At 47.8% G+C, this 24712-nt stretch overlaps 2 protein-coding genes across 3 annotated transcripts in view; one reads left to right on the top strand and one right to left on the bottom strand.

The window, feature by feature from the left end:
• Window positions 1-18809, bottom strand: part of LOC128661222 (heat shock factor protein-like) — a 182425-nt gene extending 163616 nt beyond the window's left edge. The window contains exons 1-2 of one of the 2 annotated variants that reach the window (XM_053715498.1): window positions 18677-18809; window positions 11617-11763 (exon numbers count right to left, since the gene is read on the bottom strand). In XM_053715498.1, the coding sequence (XP_053571473.1) occupies window positions 11617-11727 (111 nt within the window). In that variant the 5' untranslated portion in view covers window positions 11728-11763; window positions 18677-18809. The remainder of the gene's footprint in view (window positions 1-11616; window positions 11764-18676) is intronic. The other variant, XM_053715499.1, reaches the window with a different exon arrangement.
• The window catches only part of BOP1 (BOP1 ribosomal biogenesis factor), a 192127-nt gene continuing 185825 nt past the window's right edge, over window positions 18411-24712 (top strand). The window contains exon 1 of the mRNA XM_053715497.1: window positions 18411-19025. Within this exon, the coding sequence (XP_053571472.1) occupies window positions 18972-19025 (54 nt within the window). The 5' untranslated portion in view covers window positions 18411-18971. The remainder of the gene's footprint in view (window positions 19026-24712) is intronic.

Below are 24712 nucleotides of genomic sequence, written 5' to 3'. Positions count from 1 at the left end.
TTTGAAACCTCCAACATTGCCAGGGGGCTTCTTGTTCCCCTCTGATGGTTGATATAGGCTACAGTCGTGATATTGTCCGACTGAAATCTGATGAACCTGACCGCAGCTAGTTGAGGCCAAGCCTGAAGAGCATTGAATATCGCTCTCAGTTCCAGAATGTTTATCGGAAGGAGGGCTACCTCCCAAGTCCACGAACCCTGAGCCTTCAGGGAGTTCCAGACTGCGCCCCAGCCCAGAAGGCTGGCATCTGTTGTCACTATAGTCCACTCTGGCCTGCGGAAACTCATTCCCCTGGACAGATGGACCCGAGATAACCACCAGAGAAGAGAATCCCTGGTCTCTTGATCCAGATTTAGCAGAGGGGACAAATCTGTGTAGTCCCCATTCCACTGATTGAGCATGCAAAGTTGCAGTGGTCTGAGATGTAGGCGGGCAAACGGAACTATGTCCATTGCCGCTACCATAAGGCCGATTACTTCCATACACTGAGCCACTGACAGCCGAGAAGTGGAATGAAGAGCACGGCAGAAAGTTAGAAGCTTTGACAACCTGACATCTGTCAAAAAAAATTTAATTTCTACTGAATCTATCAGTGTTCCTAGGAAGGAAACTCTTGTGAGAGGGGAGAGAGAACTCTTTTCTTCGTTCACCTTCCACCCGTGAGACCTCAGAAAGGCCAGAACAACGTCCGTATGGGACTTGGCGATTTGAAAAGTCGACGCCTGTATCAGAATGTCGTCTAGGTAAGGAGCCACCGCTATGCCTCGTGCCCTTAGAACCTTCGTAAAGATTCTTGGTGCCGTGGCTAGCCCGAAGGGAAGAGCCACAAACTGGTAATGCCTTTCTAGGAAGGCAAACCTGAGGAACTGATGATGATCTCTGTGAATCGGAATGTGGAGATAAGCATCCTTTACGTCCACGGTAGTCATATATTGACCCTCCTGGATCATATGGCGGATGGTTCGGATAGTCTCCATCTTGAAGGATGGGACTCTGAGAAATTTGTTTAGGATCTTGAGATCCAAGATTGGTCAGAAAGATCCCTCTTTTTTGGGAACTATAAACAGATTTGAAAAGAAGCCCTGCCCCTGTTCCTCCCTTGGAACTGGGTGGATCACTCCCATAACCAGTAGGTCTTGAACACAACGTAAGAATGCCTCTCTCTTTATCTGGTTTACAGATAATTGTAAGAGATGAAATCTCCCCTTTGGAGATGAAGCTTTGAAATCCAGAAGATATCCCTGGGAAACAATCTCTAATGCCCAGGGATTCTGGACGTCTCTTGCCCAAGCCTGGGCGAAGAGAGAGAAAGTCTGCCCCCTACTAGATCAGGTCCCGGATCGGGGGCTACTCCTTCATGCTGTCTTAGAGGCGGCAGCAGGTTTTTTTGGCCTGCTTCCCCTTGTTCCAAGCCTGGTTCAGACTGGGCAAAATTGCCCTCTTGTTTTGCATTAGAGGAAGCTGAAGCTGCGCCACTCTTTAAGTTTCGAAATTAACGAAAAATTTTCCGTTTGGTCCTTAATTTATTGGACCTATCCTGAGGAAGGGCATGACCTTTTCCTCCAGTAATATCAGAAATGATCTCCTTCAGGCCCGGCCCGAATAGGGTCTGTCCTTTGAAGGGGATGTTAAGAAGCTTAGAATTTGAAGTAACGTCTGCTGGCCAGGACTTAAGCCATAGCGCCCTGCGCGCCAGAATGGCAAAACCTGAATTCTTAGCCTTAAGTTTGGTTAGATGAAAAACTTCGTCAGAAATAAAGGAATTAGCTAACTTGAGAGCTTTAATCCTGTCTAAAATATCATCTAATGGGGTCTACACCTGTAGAGCCTCCTCAAGAGACTCGAACCAAAAAGCCGCTGCAGCAGTAACTGGGGCAATGCATGCAAGAGGCTGGAGAATAAAACCTTGATGGATAAAAATTTTCTTAAGGAGACCCTCCAATTCTTTATCCATAGGATCTAAGAAAGCACAACTGTCCTCGACGGGGATAGTTGTACGATTAGCTAGGGTAGAGACTGCTCCCTCCACCTTAGGGACCGTCTGCCACGAGTCCTGTATGGCGACATCTATGGGAAACATCTTTTTAAAAGCAGGAGGGGGAGAGAACGGCACACCTGGTCTATCCCATTCCTTAGTAAAAATTTCCGAAAACATCTTAGGGACTGGAAAAACATCAGTGTAAACAGGCACTGCAAAGTATTTGTCCATTTTACACAACAATTTCTCTGGAACTACAATGGGGTCAATGAGGTGTTCAAGCTTAAATTTAAAGGCTGTCATTTCAGAATCGGACTGAAGTAACGTCTTCCCTGAATCTGAAATCTCACCCTCAGATAGCAAATCCCTTGCCACGGCTTCGGAGCATTGTGAGGGTATATCGGACATAGCTACTAAAGCGTCAGAAAGCTCTGTATTTGTTCTAGCCCCAGAGCTGTCTCTCTTTCCTTGTAACCCTGGCAGTTTGGACAATACCTCTGTGAGGGTATGATTCATAACTGCCGCCATGTCTTGTAAGGTAAACGCATTGGACGCGCTAGATGTACTTGGCATCACTTGAGCGGGAGTTATAGGTTCTGACACATGGGGAGAGCTAGATAGCATAACCTCCCTTTTGTCAGTCTGAGAAACCTCTGCTGATAAATCTTTAAATGCCATAATATGGTCTTTATAAGTTATAGAAATTTCAGTACATTTGGTACACATTCTAAGAGGGGGTTCCACAATGGCTTCTAAACATATTGAACAATGAGTTTCCTCTATGTCAGACATGTTTAACAGACTAGTAATGAGACCAGCAAGCTTGTAAAACACTTTAATAAATGTGAAACAGCAATTAAATAAAAATGGTACTGTGCCTTTAAGAGAAAAAAAACTATCACATAAACTGCAAAACAGTGTTAAAAAGTAGTAAATTCTTCGAAATTTTTACAGTGTGTGTAAGAGACTAAAGCAGCATTACACCAACTTCCAAATGGATGATTAACCCTTTAGGCCCCAAACCGGATTTGAAAAACGTTAATAAACAGTTAAACACCTTGCCACAGCTCTGCTGTGGCTCCTACCTGCCCACAAATATGATTTAGGAAAGGAATAAGCCCTCTATAGTGGTCCTCAGATGCCAGAGGACTCCTTTAGGGAAGCTGGATGTCTCAGTCTGAATATGAACTGCGCATCTAGAGCGCGAAAATAGGCCCCTTCCACCATGCACTCGATGTTAGAGGGCCTTAAGAAAATACTCCTAGGAGTATCTGACTAGCCATGTGGAAACTAGGCCCCATAAAAACGATTTATCACCCTAAGAGAAAAAACGTTTTTTTTCTATATAACATGTAAACGTTTTGTCACTAAGAAATATGAGTATTAACATGAATATTACCCTTTTTTGTAAGCATGACCCCAGTCGTTATTAAATCACTGCATCAGGCTTACCTCAATTATACAAGGCTCTGTCAGCATTTTCTAGATCTTATCATTTCTCTAGAAATAAATATACTGAACATACCTCAAAGCAGGTAATCTGCAAACCGTTCCCCCAACTGAAGTTTTCCCATACTCTTCAGTTATGCGTGACAACAGCAATGGACCTTAGTTACAAACCGCTAAGATCATCAACCTCCAGGCAGATTCTTCTTCTAAATTCTGCCTGAGAGTAAAACAGTACAACGCCGGTACCGTTTAAAAATAAACTTTTGATTGAAGGTAAAACTACACTAAGTCACCACATATCTCTTGATACTTCCTATCTTGTCAAGAGCTGCAAGAGAATGACTGGGGGTGGAAGTTAGGGGAGGGGCTATATAGATAGCTCTGCTGTGGGTGTCCTCTTGCAGCTTCCTGTTGGCAAGGAGAATATCCCACAAGTAATGGATGAACCCGTGGACTGGATACACCTTACAAGACAAATACAGTATTATACACAGACAGTACACCAGGAAGGGTAAAACTACACAGTGAGCAGGTATACAGTATTGTACGCAGACAGTACACCAGGAAGGGCAATACTACACAGTGAGCAGGTATAGAGGTATTATACGCAGACAGTACACCTGGAAGGGCAATACTACACAGTGAGCAGGTATTATACGCAGACAGTAAACCAGGAAGGGTAATACTACACAGTGAGTGGGTATAGAGGTATTATACGCAGACAGTACACCAGGAAGGGTAATACTACACAGTGAGCAGGTACAGAGGTATTATACGCAGACAGTACACCAGGAAGGGTAATACTACACAGTGAGCAGGTATACAGGTATTATACGCAGACAGTACACCAGGAAGGGTAATACTACACAGTGAGCAGGTATACTGGTATTAAACGCAGATAGTACACCAGGAAGGGTAATACTACACAGTGAGCAGGTATAGAGGTATTATACGCAGACAGTACACCAGGAAGGGTAATACTACACAGTGAGCAGGTATAGAGGTATTATACGCAGACAGTACACCAGGAAGGGTAATATTAAACAGTGAGCAGGTACAGAGGTATTATACGCAGACAGTACACCAGGAAGGGTAATACTACACAGTGAGCAGGTATAAAGGTATTACACGCAGACAGTATCCCAGGAAGGGTAATACTACACAGTGAGCAGGTATTATACGCAGACAGTACACAAGGAAGGGTAATACTACACAGTGAGCAGGTATAGAGGTATTATACGCAGACAGTACACCAGGAAGGATAATAATATACAGTGAGCAGGTATACAGGTATTATACGCAGACAGTACACCAGGAAGGGTAATACTACACAGTGAGCAGGTATTATACGCAGACAGTACACCAGGAAGGATAATAATATACAGTGAGCAGGTATACAGGTATTATACGCAGACAGTACACCAGGAAGGGTAATACTGCACAGTGAGCAGGTATTATACGCAGACAGTACACCAGGAAGGATAATAATATACAGTGAGCAGGTATACAGGTATTATACGCAGACAGTACACCAGGAAGGGTAATACTACACAGTGAGCAGGTATAGAGGTATTATACGCAGACAGTACACCAGGAAGGGTAATACTACACAGTGAGCAGGTATAGAGGTATTATACGCAGACAGTACACCAGGAAGGGTAATACTACACAGTGAGCAGGTATAGAGGTATTATACGCAGACAGTACACCAGGAAGGGTAATACTACACAGTGAGCAGGTATACAGGTATTATACGCAGGCAGTACATCAGGAAGGATAATACTACACAGTGAGCAGGTATAGAGGTATTCTACGCAGACAGTACACCGGGAAGGGTAATACTACATAGTGAGCAGGTATCATACGCAGGCAGTACACCAGGAAGGATAATACTACAAAGTGAGCAGGTATACTGGTATTATACGCAGACAGTAAACCAGGAAGGGTAATACTACACAGTGAGCAGGTATTATACGCAGACAGTACACCAGGAAGGGTAATACTACACAGTGAGCAGGTATTATACGCAGACAGTACACCAGGAAGGGCAATACTACCCAGTTAGCAGGTATACTGGTATTATACGCAGACAGTACACCAGGAAGGGTAATACTAACCAGTTAGCAGGTATAGAGGTATTATACGCAGACATTACACCAGGGAGGACAATACTACACAGTGAGCAGGTATACAGGTATTATACACAGACAGTACACCAGTAAGAGTAATACTACACAGTGAGCAGGTATACTGGTATTTTACGCAGACAGTACACCAGTAAGGGTAAAAGCACACAGTAAGCAGGTATTATACGCAGACAGTACACCAGGAAGGGCAATACTACACAGTGAGCAGGTATACTGGTATTATACGCAGGCAGTACACCAGGAAGGGTAATACTAACCAGTTAGCAGGTATAGAGGTATTATACGCAGACATTACACCAGGAAGGACAATACTACACAGTGAGCAGGTATACAGGTATTATACACAGACAGTAAACCAGTAAGTGTAATACTACAGAGTGAGCAGGTATACAGGTATTATACGCAGACAGTACACCAGGAAGGGTAATACTACACAGTAAGCAGGAATAGAGGTATTATACGTAGACAGTACACCAGGAAGGGTAATACTACACAGTGAGCAGGTATACAGGTATTATACGCAGAGAGTACACCAGGAAGGGTAATACTACACAGTGAGCAGGTATACAGTATTATACGCAGACAGTACACCAGGAAGGGTAATACTACACAGCGAGCAGGTATAGAGGTATTATACGCAGACAGTACACCAGGAAGGGTAATACTACACAGCGAGCAGGTATACTGGTATTATACGCAGACAGTACACCAGGAAGGGTAATACTACACAGCGAGCAGGTATACTGGTATTATACGCAGACAGTACACCAGGAAGGGTAATACTACACAGCGAGCAGGTATACTGGTATTATACGCAGACAGTACACCAGGAAGGGTAATATTACACAGCGAGCAGGTATACTGGTATTATACGCAGACAGTACACCAGTAAGGGTAATATTACACAGCGAGCAGGTATACTGGTATTATACGCAGACAGTACACCAGTAAGGGTAATACTACACAGTGAGCAGGTATTATACACAGACAGTACACCAGTAAGGGTAATACTACACAGTGAGCAGGTATACTGGTATTATACGCAGACAGTACACCAGTAAGGGTAATACTACACAGTGAGCAGGTATTATACACAGACAGTACACCAGTAAGGGTAATACTACACAGTGAGCAGGTATTATACACAGACAGTACACCAGAAAGCATAATACTACACAGTGAGCAGGTATTATAAGCAGACAGTACATCAGGAAGGGTAATACTACACAGTGAGCAGGTATTATACGCAGACAGTACACCAGGAAGGGTAATACTACACAGTGAGCAGGTATAGAGGTATTATACGCAGACAGTACACCAGGAAGGGTAATACTATACAGTGAGCAGGTATAAAGTATTATACACAGACAGTACACCAGGAAGGGCAATACTACACAGTGAGCAGGTATAGAGGTATTATACGCAGACAGTACACCAGGAAGGGCAATACTACACAGTGAGCAGGTACAGAGGTATTATACACAGACAGTACACCAGGAAGGGTAATACTACACAGTGAGCAGGTAATAGAGGTATTATACGCAGACAGTACACCAGGAAGGGTAATACTACACAGTGAGCAGGTATAGAGGTATTATACGCAGACAGTACACCCGGAAGGGTAATACTACACAGTGAGCAGGTATACAGGTATTACACGCAGAGAGTACACCAGGAAGGGTAATACTACACAGTGAGCAGGTATACAGTATTATACGCAGAGAGTACACCAGGAAGGGTAATACTACACAGTAAGCAGGAATAGAGGTATTATACGTAGACAGTACACCAGGAAGGGTAATACTACACAGTGAGCAGGTATACAGGTATTATACGCAGAGAGTACACCAGGAAGGGTAATACTACACAGTGAGCAGGTATACAGTATTATACGCAGACAGTACACCAGGAAGGGTAATACTACACAGCGAGCAGGTATAGAGGTATTATACGCAGACAGTACACCAGGAAGGGTAATACTACACAGCGAGCAGGTATACTGGTATTATACGCAGACAGTACACCAGGAAGGGTAATACTACACAGCGAGCAGGTATACCGGTATTATACACAGACAGTACACCAGGAAGGGTAATACTACACAGCGAGCAGGTATACTGGTATTATACGCAGACAGTACACCAGGAAGGGTAATATTACACAGCGAGCAGGTATACTGGTATTATACGCAGACAGTACACCAGGAAGGGTAATACTACACAGTGAGCAGGTATACTGGTATTATACGCAGACAGTACACCAGTAAGGGTAATACTACACAGTGAGCAGGTATTATACACAGACAGTACACCAGTAAGGGTAATACTACACAGTGAGCAGGTATACTGGTATTATACGCAGACAGTACACCAGTAAGGGTAATACTACACAGTGAGCAGGTATACAGGTATTATACGCAGAGAGTACACCAGGAAGGGTAATACTACACAGTGAGCAGGTATTATACACAGACAGTACACCAGAAAGCATAATACTACACAGTGAGCAGGTATTATAAGCAGACAGTACATCAGGAAGGGTAATACTACACAGTGAGCAGGTATTATACGCAGACAGTACACCAGGAAGGGTAATACTATACAGTGAGCAGGTATAAAGTATTATACACAGACAGTACACCAGGAAGGGCAATACTACACAGTGAGCAGGAATTATACGCAGACAGTACACCAGGAAGGGTAATACTATACAGTGAGCAGGTATAAAGTATTATACACAGACAGTACACCAGGAAGGGCAATACTACACAGTGAGCAGGAATTATACACAGACAGTACACCAGGAAGGGCAATACTACACAGTGAGCAGGTACAGACGTATTATACACAGACAGTACACCAGGAAGGGTAATACTACACAGTGAGCAGGTAATAGAGGTATTATACGCAGACAGTACACCCGGAAGGGTAATACTACACAGTGAGCAGGTAATAGAGGTATTATACACAGACAGTACACCAGGAAGGGCAATACTACACAGTGAGCAGGAATTATACGCAGACAGTACACCCGGAAGGGTAATACTACACAGTGAGCAGGTATAGAGGTATTATACGCAGACAGTACACCCGGAAGGGTAATACTACACAGTGAGCAGGTATAGAGGTATTATACGCAGACAGTACACCCGGAAGGGTAATACTACACAGTGAGCAGGTATACTGGTATTATACGCAGATAGTACACCAGGAAGGGTAATACTACACAGCGAGCAGGTATACTGGTATTATACGCAGACAGTACATCAGGAATGTTAATACTACACAGTGAGCAGGTATAGAGGTATTATACGCAGACAGTACACCAGGAATGTTAATACTACACAGTGAGCAGGTATTATACACAGACAATACACCAGGAATGTTAATACTACACAGCGAGCAGGTATACTGGTATTATACGCAGACAGTACACCAGAAAGGATAATACTACACAGTGAGCAGGTATACTGGTATTATACACAGACAGTACACCAGGAAGGGTAATACTACACAGTGAGTAGGTATTATACGCAGACAGTACACCAGGAAGGATAATACTACACAGTGAGCAGGTATTATACACAGACAGTACACCAGGAAGGGTAATACTACACAGTGAGTAGGTATTATACACAGACAGTACACCAGGACGGGTAATACTACACAGTGAGCAGGTATACAGGTATTATACGCAGACAGTACACCAGGAAGGTTAATACTACACAGTGAGCAGGTATTATTACCCTTCCTGGTGTACTGTCTGCGTATAATACCTGCTCACTGTGTAGTATTAACCTTCCTGGTGTACTGTATGCGTATACTACAGTGAGCAGGTATTATATGTAGACAGTACACCAGGAAGGGTAATACTACACAGTGAGCAGGTATTATATGCAGACAGTACACCAGGAAGCGTAATACTACACAGTGAGCAGGTATTATATGCAGACAGTACACCAGGAAGGGTAATACTACACAGTGAGCAGGTATTATATGCAGACAGTACACCAGCAAGGATAATACTACACAGTGAGCAGGTATTATACACAGACAGTACACCAGGAAGGGTAATACTACACAGTGAGCAGGTATAGAGGTATTATACGCAGACAGTACACCAGGAAGGGTAATACTACACAGTGAGCAGGTATTATACGCAGACAGTACACCAGGAGGGGTAATAATACCTGCTCACTGTGTAGTATTAACCTTCCTGGTGTACTGTCTGCGTATAATACCTCTATACCCACTCACTGTGTAGTATTACCCTTCCTGGTGTACTGTCTGCGTATAATACCTGCTCACTGTGTAGTATTACCCTTCCTGGTGTACTGTATGCGTATACTACAGTGAGCAGGTATTATATGCAGACAGTACACCAGGAAGGGTAATACTACACAGTGAGCAGGTATTATATGCAGACAGTACACCAGGAAGGGTAATACTACACAGTGAGCAGGTATTATATGCAGACAGTACACCAGGAAGGGTAATACTACACAGTGAGCAGGTATACAGTTATTATATGCAGACAGTACACCAGGAAGGGTAATACTACACACTAATGCCTGGGCTAAGCATAAGGCTATCCTACATACTGTCTGGGATAAGCAAAAGGCTATCCTACGTACTAATTAGCGTCTGAGATAGGCATAAGGCTATCCTACGTACTAATTAACGCCTGGGATAAGCATAACGCTATCCCACATACTAATTAATGCATGGGATAAGCATAAGGCTATCCTACATACTAATTAATGCCTGGGATAAGCACAAGGCTATCCTACGTACTAATTAATGCCTGGGATAAGCATAAGGCTATCCTACGTACTAATGAATGCCTGGGATAAGCATAAGGCTATCCTACATACTGATTAATGCCTGGGATAAGCATAAGGCTATCCTACGTACTGATTAATGCCTGGGATAAGCATAAGGCTATCCTACGTACTGATTGATGCCTGGGATAAGCATAAGGCTATCCTACGTACTGATTAATGCATGGGATAAGCATAAGGCTATCCTACATACTAATTAATGCCTGGGATAAGCATAAGGCTATCCTACATACTAATTAATGCCTGGGATAAGCATAAGGCTATCCTACGTACTAATGAATGCCTGGGATAAGCATAAGGCTATCCTACGTACTAATTAATGCCTGGGATAAGCATAAGGCTATCATACGTACTAATTAATGCCTGGGATAAGCATAAGGCTATCCTACATACTGATTAATGCCTGGGATAAGCATAAGGCTATCCTACGTACTGATTAATGCCTGGGATAAGCATAAGGCTATCCTACGTACTGATTGATGCCTGGGATAAGCATAAGGCTATCCTACGTACTGATTAATGCATGGGATAAGCATAAGGCTATCCTACGTACTGATTAATGCCTGGGATAAGCATAAGGCTATCCTACGTACTAATTAATGCCCGGGATAAGCATAAGGCTATCCTACGTACTAATTAATGCCCGGGATAAGCATAAGGCTATCCTACGTACTGATTAATGGCTGGGATAAGCATAAGGCTATCCTACGTACTGATTAATGCATGGCATAAGCATAAGGCTATCCTACGTACTGATTAATGCCTGGGATAAGCATAAGGCTATCCTACGTACTAATTAATGCCCGGGATAAGCATAAGGCTATCATACATACTAATTAATGCCTGGGATAAGCATAAGGCTATCCTACGTACTAATTAATGCCCGGGATAAGCATAAGGCTATCATACATACTAATTAATGCCCGGGATAAGCATAAGGCTATCATACATACTAATTAATGCCTGGGATAAGCATAAGGCTATCCTACGTACTGATTAATGGCTGGGATAAGCATAAGGCTATCCTACGTACTGATTAATGGCTGGGATAAGCATAAGGCTATTCGACAAACTAGGCAAGTTTACACTTTTAGGAATATTGGGCAGACTTGTTGGGCCTATGGTTCTTATTTGCCGTCAAAATCTATATTTCTATCACATGTGTAATAACAAATCACACACAGGCCAAACGCAGGTCTTACCGGACTCCAGCAGATTAGAGGGTCAGTTTCTGGATCTTCCACCAAAGTCCAAAGCTTGGCAAGAAAAGCAGGTACGTTGCTGCCACTGCCACCAGTTCCATGAGGATCCATTATAAAACGTCTTCAGATAAAATACTGTGGCTATCACTAGAGAGAAGCAGACAATGAGGTACCTGTATGCAAAGAATAATCAGAAGCACAGAAAAGTGATATACAGCGATGACAAGGTATAGGGGAGAGCACTGCCAACGTCACATTTAGATAAAGTGATGATGACAAGGTATAGGGGAGGGCACTGCCAACGTCACCCTTAGATACAGTGATGACGACAAGGTATAGGGGAGGGCACTGCCAACGTCACCCTTAGATACAGTGATGACGACAAGGTATAGGGGAGGGCACTGCCAACGTCACCCTTAGATACAGTGATGACGACAAGGTATAGGGGACGGCACTGCCAACGTCACACTTAGATACAGTGATGATGACGAGGTATAGGTGAGGACACTGCCAACGTCACACTTAGATACAGTGATGATGACGAGGTATAGGTGAGGACACTGCCAACGTCACACTTAGATACAGTGATGATGACGACGAAGTATAGGGGAGGGCACTGCTAACATCACACTTAGATACTAAGACAAAACAGCGTGAGTGCAAATGTGTATTCTTTTTTCAGGTCTTTAGTCAATTCAATAGAATACTAGCACAGGGAAACACTGAGGGTACAAGCACAGGGGCGCACTGAGGGGACACAATCAGGCACACACTGAGGGGACACAATCAGGCACACACTGAGGGGACATAATCAGAGGCACACTGGGGGGACAGAATCAGAGGCACACTGAGGGGACAGAATCAGGCACACTGAGGGTAAGAGCACAGGGGCACACTGAGGGGACATAATCAGGCACCCTGAAGGGACACAATCAGGCACACTGAGGGTACAAGCACAGGGGCACACTGAGGGGACATAATCAGAGGCACACTGAGGGGACATAATCAGAGGCACACTGAGGGGACACAATCAGAGGCACACTGAGGGGACACAATCAGAGGCACACTGAGGGGACACAATCAGAGGCACACTGAGGGGACACAATCAGAGGCACACTGAGGGGACACAATCAGGCGCACACTGAGGGGACACAATCAGGCACACACTGAGGGGACACAATCAGGCACACACTGAGGGGACACAATCAGGCACACACTGAGGGGACACAATCAGGCACACACTGAGGGGACACAATCAGGCACACACTGAGGGGACACAATCAGGCACACACTGAGGGGACACAATCAGGCTCACACTGAGGGGACACAATCAGGCACACACTGAGGGGACACAATCAGGCACACACTGAGGGGACACAATCAGGCACACACTGAGGGGACACAATCAGGCACACACTGAGGGGACACAATCAGGCACACACTGAGGGGACACAATCAGGCACACACTGAGGGGACACTTAGATACGGTGATGACGACAAGGTATAGGTGAGGGCACTGCCAACGTCACACTTAGATACAGTGATGATGACAAGGTATAGGTGAGGGCACTGCCAACGTCACACTTAGATACAGTGAAGATGACGACGAGGTATAGGGGACGGCACTGCTAACGTCACACTTAGATACAGTGATGACGACGACGAGGTATAGGGGAGGGCACTGCTAACGTCACACTTAGATACTAAGACAAAACAACGTGAGTGCAAATGTGTATTCTTTTTTCAGGTCTTTAGTCAATTCAGTAGAATACTAGCACAGGGAAACACTGAGGGTACAAGCACAGGGGCGCACTGAGGGGACACAATCAGGCACACACTGAGGGGACACAATCAGGCACACACTGAGGGGACACAATCAGGCACACTGAGGGTACAAGCACAGGGGCACACTGCGGGTACATAATCAGGCACACACTGAGGGGACACAATCAGGCACACACTGAGGGGACACAATCAGGCACACACTGAGGGGACACAATCAGGCACACACTGAGGGGACACAATCAGGCACACACTGAGGGGACACAATCAGGCACACACTGAGGGGACACAATCAGACACACACTGAGGGGACACAATCAGGCACACACTGAGGGGACACAATCAGACACACACTGAGGGGACACAATCAGGCACACACTGAGGGGACATAATCAGGGGCACACTGAGGGGACATAATCAGGGGCACACTGAGGGGACATAATCAGGGGCACACTGAGGGGACAAGCACAGGGGCACACTGAGGGTACAAGCACAGGGGCACACTGAGGGGACATAATCAGGCACACTGAGGGGGACATAATCAGGCACACTGAGGGGGACATAATCAGGCACACTGAGGGGGACATAATCAGGCACACTGAGGGGACATAATCAGAGGCACACTGAGGGGACATAATCAGAGGCACACTGAGGGGACATAATCAGAGGCACACTGAGGGGACACAATCAGAGGCACACTGAGGGGACACAATCAGAGGCACACTGAGGGGACACAATCAGAGGCACACTGAGGGGACACAATCAGGCACACACTGAGGGGACACAATCAGGCACACACTGAGGGGACACAATCAGGCACACACTGAGGGGACACAATCAGGCACACACTGAGGGGACACAATCAGGCACACACTGAGGGGACACAATCAGGCACACACTGAGGGGACACAATCAGGCACACACTGAGGGGACACAATCAGGCACACACTGAGGGGACACAATCAGGCACACACTGAGGGGACACTTAGATACGGTGATGACGACAAGGTATAGGTGAGGGCACTGCCAACGTCACACTTAGATACAGTGATGATGACAAGGTATAGGTGAGGGCACTGCCAACGTCACACTTAGATACAGTGAAGATGACGACGAGGTATAGGGGAGGGCACTGCTAACGTCACACTTAGATACAGTGATGACGACGACGAGGTATAGGGGAGGGCACTGCTAACGTTACACTTAGATACTAAGACAAAACAACGTGAGTGCAAATGTGTATTCTTTTTTCAGGTCTTTAGTCAATTCAGTAGAATACTAGCACAGGGAAACACTGAGGGTACAAGCACAGGGGCGCACTGAGGGGACACAATCAGGCACACACTGAGGGGACACAATCAGGCACACACTGAGGGGACACAATCAGGCACACACTGAGGGGACACAATCAGGCACACACTGAGGGGACACAATCAGGCACACTGAGGGTACAAGCACAGGGGCACACTGCGGGTACATAATCAGGCACACACTGAGGGGACACAATCAGGCACACACTGAGGGGACACAATCAGGCACACTGAGGGTACAAGCACAGGGGCACACTGCGGGTACATAATCAGGCACACACTGAGGGGACACAATCAGGCACACACTGAGGGGACACAATCAGGCACACACTGAGGGGACACAATCAGGCACACACTGAGGGGACACAATCAGGCACACACTGAGGGGACACAATCAGACACACACTGAGGGGACACAATCAGACACACACTGAGGGGACACAATCAGACACACACTGAGGGGACACAATCAGGCACACACTGAGGGGACACAATCAGGCACACACTGAGGGGACACAATCAGACACACACTGAGGGGACACAATCAGACACACACTGAGGGGACACAATCAGGCACACACTGAGGGGACATAATCAGGGGCACACTGAGGGGACATAATCAGGGGCACACTGAGGGGACATAATCAGGGGCACACTGAGGGGACATAATCAGGGGCACACTGAGGGGACATAATCAGGGGCACACTGAGGGTACAAGCACAGGGGCACACTGAGGGTACAAGCACAGGGGCACACTGAGGGGACATAATCAGGCACACTGAGGGGGACATAATCAGGCACACTGAGGGGGACATAATCAGGCACACTGAGGGGGACATAATCAGGCACACTGAGGGGGACATAATCAGGCACACTGAGGGGGACATAATCAGGCACACTGAGGGGGACATAATCAGGCACACTGAGGGGGACATAATCAGGCACACTGAGGGGGACATAATCAGGCACACTGAGGGGGACATAATCAGGCACACTGAGGGGGAAATAAACAGGCACACTGAAAGTACAAGCAAAGGGGCACACTGAGGGAACATAATCAGGTACACTGAGGGTACATAATCAGGTACACTGAGGGGGACATAATCAGGCACACTGAGGGGGACATAATCAGGTACACTGAGGGGGACATAATCAGGCACACTGAAAGTACAAGCAAAGGGGCAAACTGAGGGTACATAATCAGGTACACTGAGGGGACATAATCAGGCACACTGAGGGGACATAATCAGGCACACTGAGGGGACATAATCAGGTACACTGAGGGGACATAATCAGGCACACTGAGGGGGACATAATCAGGCACACTGAGGGGGACATAATCAGGCACACTGAGGGGGACATAATCAGGCACACTGAGGGGGACATAATCAGGCACGCTGAGGGGGACATAATCAGGCACGCTGAGGGGGACATAATCAGGCACACTGAGGGGGACATAATCAGGCACACTGAGGGGGACATAATCAGGCACACTGAGGGGGACATAATCAGGCACGCTGAGGGGGACATAATCAGGCACACTGAGGGGGACATAATCAGGCACACTGAGGGGGACATAATCAGGCACACTGAGGGGGACATAATCAGGCACACTGAGGGGGAAATAAACAGGCACACTGAAAGTACAAGCAAAGGGGCACACTGAGGGAACATAATCAGGTACACTGAGGGTACATAATCAGGTACACTGAGGGGGACATAATCAGGCACACTGAGGGGGACATAATCAGGTACACTGAGGGGGACATAATCAGGCACACTGAAAGTACATAATCAGGTACACTGAGGGGACATAATCAGGCACACTGAGGGTACATAATCAGGCACACTGAGGGGACATAATCAGGCACACTGAGGGGACATAATCAGGTACACTGAGGGGACATAATCAGGCACACTGAGGGGGACATAATCAGGCACACTGAGGGGGACATAATCAGGCACACTGAGGGGGACATAATCAGGCACACTGAGGGGGACATAATCAGGCACACTGAGGGGGACATAATCAGGCACACTGAGGGGGACATAATCAGGCACACTGAGGGGGACATAATCAGGCACGCTGAGGGGGACATAATCAGGCACGCTGAGGGGGACATAATCAGGCACACTGAGGGGGACATAATCAGGCACACTGAGGGGGACATAATCAGGCACGCTGAGGGGGACATAATCAGGCACACTGAGGGTACATAATCAGGCACACTGAGGGTACATAATCAGGTACACTGGGGGTACATAATCAGGCACACTGGGGGTACATAATCAGGCACACTGGGGGTACATAATCAGGCACACTGGGGGTACATAATCAGGTACACTGGGGGGACATAATCAGGCACACAGGGTACATAATCAGGTACACTGAGAGTATATAATCAGGCACACTGAGGGGACATAATCAGGAACACTGAGGGGGACATAATCAGGAACACTGAGGGGGACATAATCAGGCACACTGAGGGGACATAATCAGGTACACTGAGGGTACATAATCAGGTACACTGAGGGGACAATAATCAGGTACACTGAGGGGACATAATCAGGCACACTGAGGGGACATAATCAGGCACACTGAGGGGACATAATCAGGCACACTGAGGGGACATAATCAGGCACACTGAGGGGACATAATCAGGTACACTGAGGGGACATAATCAGGTACACTGAGGGGACATAATCAGGCACACTGAGGGGGACATAATCAGGCACACTGAGGGGGACATAATCAGGCACACTGAGGGGGACATAATCAGGCACACTGAGGGGGACATAATCAGGCACACTGAGGGGGACATAATCAGGCACACTGAGGGGGACATAATCAGGCACACTGAGGGGACATAATCAGGCACACTGAGGGGGACATAATCAGGCACACTGAGGGGACATAATCAGGCACACTGAGGGGACATAATCAGGCACACTGAGGGGGACATAATCAGGCACACTGAGGGGGACATAATCAGGCACACTGAGGGTACATAATCAGGTACACTGAGGGTACATAATCAGGCACACTGAGGGTACATAATCAGGTACACTGAGGGTACATAATCAGGCACACTGAGGGGGGCATAATCAGGCACACTGAGGGGGACATAATCAGGCACACTGAGGGGTACATAATCAGGCACACTGAGGGGGACATAATCAGGTACACTGAGGGGGACATAATCAGGCACACTGAGGGGTACATAATCAGGCACACTGAGGGGTACATAATCAGGCACACTGAGGGGGACATAATCAGGCACACTGAGGGGTACATAATCAGGCACACTGAGGGGGACATAATCAGGTACACTGAGGGTACATAATCAGGCACACTGAGGGGTACATAATCAGGCACACTGAGGGGGACATAATCAGGCACACTGAGGGGTACATAATCAGGCACACTGAGGGGGACATAATCAGGTACACTGAGGGTACATAATCAGGCACACTGAGGGGGGCATAATCAGGCACACTGAGGGGGACATAATCAGGCACACTGAGGGGTACATAATCAGGCACACTGAAGGTACATAATCAGGCACACTGAGGGGTACATAATCAGGCACACTGAGGGGGACATAATCAGGCACACTGAGGGGGACATAATCAGGCACACTGAGGGGTACATAATCAGGCACACTGAGGGGGACATAATCAGGCACACTGAGGGGGACATAATCAGGCACACTGAGGGGTACATAATCAGGCACACTGAGGGTACATAATCAGGCACACTGAGGGGTACATAATCAGGTACACTGAGGGTACATAATCAGGCACACTGAGGGGTACATAATCAGGCACACTGAGGGTACATAATCAGGCACACTGAGGGGTACATAATCAGGCACACTGAGGGGGACATAATCAGGCACACTGAAGGGACATAAACAGACATACGCTATAAGAGCACGACTGAGGATATATAACCGTTACTATCTCACCAGATACCGTTGCTGTACGTCTCTACCTGACAAGTTTAATGCCTGATAGTTTTCTGCGCACAACCTAAGGCCCAGCAGAGTCTGGCCGGCGCCATCTTGTGACGTATATTGTCATATTGAGCTTCACCGAGAGCGCCATCTTGCTGCTCCAGTCCCCATGTTTCTTCACCCAGAAACGCCGCCATATTTCTACACCCGAGTTACTGAAATGCCTGAGAACTAAGCGTACTTCCGGTAGAACCAGGAGACTTCCGTAGTGTGTGTCTGCTCACGTGGTATTGTACCGGGCGGCAGCATGGTGCGATCAACGGGGAAACGGGGCCTGCGGGACAACGAGACACCCCAGGAGGTAAGTGTGACAGTGAGAGAGGTCTCACTGACTGACTGAGAGAGAGGTTTCACTCACTGACTGACTGAGAGAGAGAGGTCTTACTGACTGACTGAGAGAGAGAGGTCTCACTGACTGACTGAGAGAGAGGTTTCACTCACTGACTGACTGAGAGAGAGAGGTCTCACTGACTGACTGAGAGGTCTCACTGACTGACTGAGAGAGAGGTCTCACTGACTGACTGAGAGAGAGGTTTCACTCACTGACTGACTGAGAGAGAGAGAGAGGTCTCACTGACTGACTGAGAGAGAGGTCTCACTGACTGACTGAGAGAGAGAGGTCTCACTGACTGACTGAGAGAGAGAGGTCTCACTGACTGACTGAGAGAGAGAGGTCTCACTGACTGACTGAGAGAGAGAGGTCTCACTGACTGACTGAGAGAGAAAGGTCTCACTGACTGACTGAGAGAGAGAGGTCTCACTGACTGACTGAGAGAGAAAGGTCTCACTGACTGACTGAGAGAGAGGTCTCACTGACTGAGAGAGGTCTCACTGACTGAGAGAGGTCTCACTGACTGAGAGAGGTCTCACTGACTGAGAGAGGTCTCACTGACTGAGAGAGGTCTCACTGACTGAGAGAGGTCTCACTGACTGACTGAGAGAGAGGTCTCACTGACTGACTGAGAGAGAGAGGTCTCACTGACTGACTGAGAGAGAGAGGTCTCACTGACTGACTGAGAGAGAGAGGTCTCACTGACTGACTGAGAGAGAGAGGTCTCACTGACTGACTGAGAGAGAGAGGTCTCACTGACTGACTGAGAGAGAGAGGTCTCACTGACTGACTGAGAGAGAGAGGTCTCACTGACTGACTGAGAGAGAGAGGTCTCACTGACTGACTGAGAGAGAGAGGTCTCACTGACTGACTGAGAGAGAGAGGTCTCACTGACTGACTGAGAGAGAGAGGTCTCACTGACCGACTGAGAGAGAGGTCTCACTGACCGACTGAGAGAGAGGTCTCACTGACCGACTGAGAGAGAGGTCTCACTGACCGACTGAGAGAGAGGTCTCACTGACCGACTGAGAGAGAGGTCTCACTGACCGACTGAGAGAGAGGTCTCACTGACCGACTGAGAGAGAGGTCTCACTGACCGACTGAGAGAGAGAGGTCTTACTAACTGACTGAGAGAGAGGTCTCACTGACTGACTGAGAGAGAGGTCTCACTGACTGACTGAGAGAGAGGTCTCACTGACTGACTGAGAGAGAGGTCTCACTGACTGACTGAGAGAGAGGTCTCACTGACTGACTGAGAGAGAGGTCTCACTGACTGACTGAGAGAGAGGTCTCACTGACTGACTGAGAGAGAGGTCTCACTGACTGACTGAGAGAGAGAGGTCTCACTGACTGACTGAGAGAGATAGGTCTCACTGACTGACTGAGAGAGAAAGGTCTCACTGACTGACTGAGAGAGAAAGGTCTCACTGACTGACTGAGAGAGAGGTCTCACTGACTGACTGAGAGAGAGGTCTCACTGACTGACTGAGAGAGAGGTCTCACTGACTGACTGAGAGAGAGGTCTCACTGACTGACTGAGAGAGAGGTCTCACTGACTGACTGAGAGAGAGGTCTCACTGACTGACTGAGAGAGGTCTCACTGACTGACTGAGAGAGAGGTCTCACTGACTGACTGAGAGAGAGGTCTCACTGACTGACTGAGAGAGAGGTCTCACTGACTGACTGAGAGAGAGGTCTCACTGACTGACTGAGAGAGAGGTTTCACTCACTGACTGAGAGAGAGGTTTCACTCACTGACTGAGAGAGAGGTTTCACTCACTGACTGAGAGAGAGGTCTCACTGACTGACTGAGAGAGAGGTCTCACTGACTGACTGAGAGAGAGGTCTCACTGACTGACTGAGAGAGAGGTCTCACTGACTGACTGAGAGAGAGAGGTCTCACTGACTGACTGAGAGAGAGAGGTCTCACTGACTGACTGAGAGAGAGAGGTCTCACTGACTGACTGAGAGAGAGAGGTCTCACTGACTGACTGAGAGAGAGAGGTCTCACTGACTGACTGAGAGAGAGAGGTCTCACTGACTGACTGAGAGAGAGAGGTCTCACTGACTGACTGAGAGAGAGAGGTCTCACTGACTGACTGAGAGAGAGAGGTCTCACTGACTGACTGAGAGAGAGAGGTCTCACTGACTGACTGAGAGAGAGAGGTCTCACTGACTGACTGAGAGAGAGAGGTCTCACTGACTGACTGAGAGAGAGAGGTCTCACTGACTGACTGAGAGAGAGAGGTCTCACTGACTGACTGAGAGAGAGAGGTCTCACTGACTGACTGAGAGAGAGAGGTCTCACTGACTGACTGAGAGAGAGAGGTCTCACTGACTGACTGAGAGAGAGAGGTCTCACTGACTGACTGAGAGAGAGAGGTCTCACTGACTGACTGAGAGAGAGAGGTCTCACTGACTGACTGAGAGAGAGAGGTCTCACTGACTGACTGAGAGAGAGAGGTCTCACTGACTGACTGAGAGAGAGAGGTCTCACTGACTGACTGAGAGAGAGAGGTCTCACTGACTGACTGAGAGAGAGAGGTCTCACTGACTGACTGAGAGAGAGAGGTCTCACTGACTGACTGAGAGAGAGAGGTCTCACTGACTGACTGAGAGAGAGAGGTCTCACTGACTGACTGAGAGAGAGAGGTCTCACTGACTGACTGAGAGAGAGAGGTCTCACTGACTGACTGAGAGAGAGAGGTCTCACTGACTGACTGAGAGAGAGAGGTCTCACTGACTGACTGAGAGAGAGAGGTCTCACTGACTGACTGAGAGAGAGAGGTCTCACTGACTGACTGAGAGAGAGAGGTCTCACTGACTGACTGAGAGAGAGAGGTCTCACTGACTGACTGAGAGAGAGAGGTCTCACTGACTGACTGAGAGAGAGAGGTCTCACTGACTGACTGAGAGAGAGAGGTCTCACTGACTGACTGAGAGAGAGAGGTCTCACTGACTGACTGAGAGAGAGAGGTCTCACTGACTGACTGAGAGAGAGAGGTCTCACTGACTGACTGAGAGAGAGAGGTCTCACTGACTGACTGAGAGAGAGAGGTCTCACTGACTGACTGAGAGAGAGAGGTCTCACTGACTGACTGAGAGAGAGAGGTCTCACTGACTGACTGAGAGAGAGAGGTCTCACTGACTGACTGAGAGAGAGAGGTCTCACTGACTGACTGAGAGAGAGAGGTCTCACTGACTGACTGAGAGAGAGAGGTCTCACTGACTGACTGAGAGAGAGAGGTCTCACTGACTGACTGAGAGAGAGAGGTCTCACTGACTGACTGAGAGAGAGAGGTCTCACTGACTGACTGAGAGAGAGTGGTCTCACTGACTGACTGAGAGAGAGGTCTCACTGACTGACTGAGAGAGAGAGGTCTCACTGACTGACTGAGAGAGAGAGGTCTCACTGACTGACTGAGAGAGAGAGGTCTCACTGACTGACTGAGAGAGAGAGGTCTCACTGACTGACTGAGAGAGAGGTCTCACTGACTGACTGAGAGAGAGAGGTCTCACTGACTGACTGAGAGAGAGAGGTCTCACTGACTGACTGAGAGAGAGAGGTCTCACTGACTGACTGAGAGAGAGAGGTCTCACTGACTGACTGAGAGAGAGAGGTCTCACTGACTGACTGAGAGAGAGAGGTCTCACTGACTGACTGAGAGAGAGAGGTCTCACTGACTGACTGAGAGAGAGGACTGACTGACTGAGAGAGAGAACTGACTGACTGAGAGAGAGAACTGACTGACTGAGAGAGAGAGGTCTCACTGACTGACTGAGAGAGAGAGGTCTCACTGACTGACTGAGAGAGAGAGGTCTCACTGACTGACTGAGAGAGAGGTCTCACTGACTGACTGAGAGAGAGGTCTCACTGACTGACTGAGAGAGAGGAGGTCTCACTGACTGACTGAGAGAGAGAGGTCTCACTGACCTGACTGAGAGAGAGAGGTCTCACTGACTGACTGAGAGAGAGAGGTCCTCACTGACTGGACTGAGAGAGAGAGGTCTCACTGACTGACCTGAGAGAGAGAGGTCTCCACTGACTGACTGAGAGAGAGAGGTCTCACTGAGCTGACTGAGCGAGAGAGGTCTCACTGACTGACTGAGAGAGAGAGGTCTCACTGACTGAATGAGAGAAGAGAGGGTCTCACTGACTGACTGAAGAGTCCTCCTGACTGACTGAGAGAGGTCTCCCTAGACTGACTGAGAGAGAGGTCTCACTGACCTGACTGAGACGAGAGAGAGGTCTCACTGACTGATGAGAGAGAGAGGTCTCACTGACTGACCTGAAGAGAGAGAGAGTCTGCCCAGACCTGACTGACTGAGAGAGAGAGGTCTCACTGACTGACTACCTGAGAGAGAGAGGTCTCACTGACGACTGACTGAGAGAGAGAGGTCTCATGATGATGAGAGAGAGAGGTCTCACTGACTGACTGAGAGAGAGAGGTCTCACTGACTGACTGAGAGAGAGAGGTCTCACTGACTGACCTGAGAGAGAGAGGTCTCACTGACTGACTGAGAGAGAGAGGTCTCACTGACTGACTGAGAGAGAGAGGTCTCACTGACTGACTGAGAGAGAGAGGTCTCACTGACTGACTGAGAGAGAGAGGTCTCACTGACTGACTGAGAGAGAGAGGTCTCACTGACTGACTGAGAGAGAGAGGTCTCACTGACTGACTGAGAGAGAGAGGTCTCACTGACTGACTGAGAGAGAGAGGTCTCACTGACTGACTGAGAGAGAGAGGTCTCACTGACTGACTGAGAGAGAGAGGTCTCACTGACTGACTGAGAGAGAGAGGTCTCACTGACTGACTGAGAGAGAGAGGTCTCACTGACTGACTGAGAGAGAGAGGTCTCACTGACTGACTGAGAGAGAGAGGTCTCACTGACTGACTGAGAGAGAGAGGTCTCACTGACTGACTGAGAGAGAGAGGTCTCACTGACTGACTGAGAGGAGAGAGGTCTCACTGACTGACTGAGAGAGAGAGGTCTCACTGACTGACTGAGAGAGAGAGGTCTCACTGACTGACTGAGAGAGAGAGGTCTCACTGACTGACTGAGAGAGAGAGGTCTCACTGACTGACTGAGAGAGAGAGGTCTCACTGACCTGACTGAGAGAGAGAGGTCTCACTGACTGACTGAGAGAGAGAGGTCTCACTGACTGACTGAGAGAGAGAGGTCTCACTGACTGACTGAGAGAGAGAGGTCTCACTGACTGACTGAGAGAGAGAGGTCTCACTGACTGACTGAGGAGAGAGAGGTCTCACTGACTGACTGAGAGAGAGAGGTCTCACTGACTGACTGAGAGAGAGAGGTCTCACTGACTGACTGAGAGAGAGAGGTCTCACTGACTGACTGAGAGAGAGAGGTCTCACTGACTGACTGAGAGAGAGAGGTCTCACTGACTGACTGAGAGAGAGAGGTCTCACTGACTGACTGAGAGAGAGAGGTCTCACTGACTGACTGAGAGAGAGAGGTCTCACTGACTGACTGAGAGAGAGAGGTCTCACTGACTGACTGAGAGAGAGAGGTCTCACTGACTGACTGAGAGAGAGAGGTCTCACTGACTGACTGAGAGAGAGAGGTCTCACTGACTGACTGAGAGAGAGAGGTCTCACTGACTGACTGAGAGAGAGAGGTCTCACTGACTGACT

Source organism: Bombina bombina, chromosome 5, assembly GCF_027579735.1.
Source record: "Bombina bombina isolate aBomBom1 chromosome 5, aBomBom1.pri, whole genome shotgun sequence".
Classification (NCBI taxonomy): Eukaryota; Metazoa; Chordata; class Amphibia; order Anura; family Bombinatoridae; genus Bombina; species Bombina bombina.
This window is presented reverse-complemented; position numbering and strand designations above follow the sequence as displayed.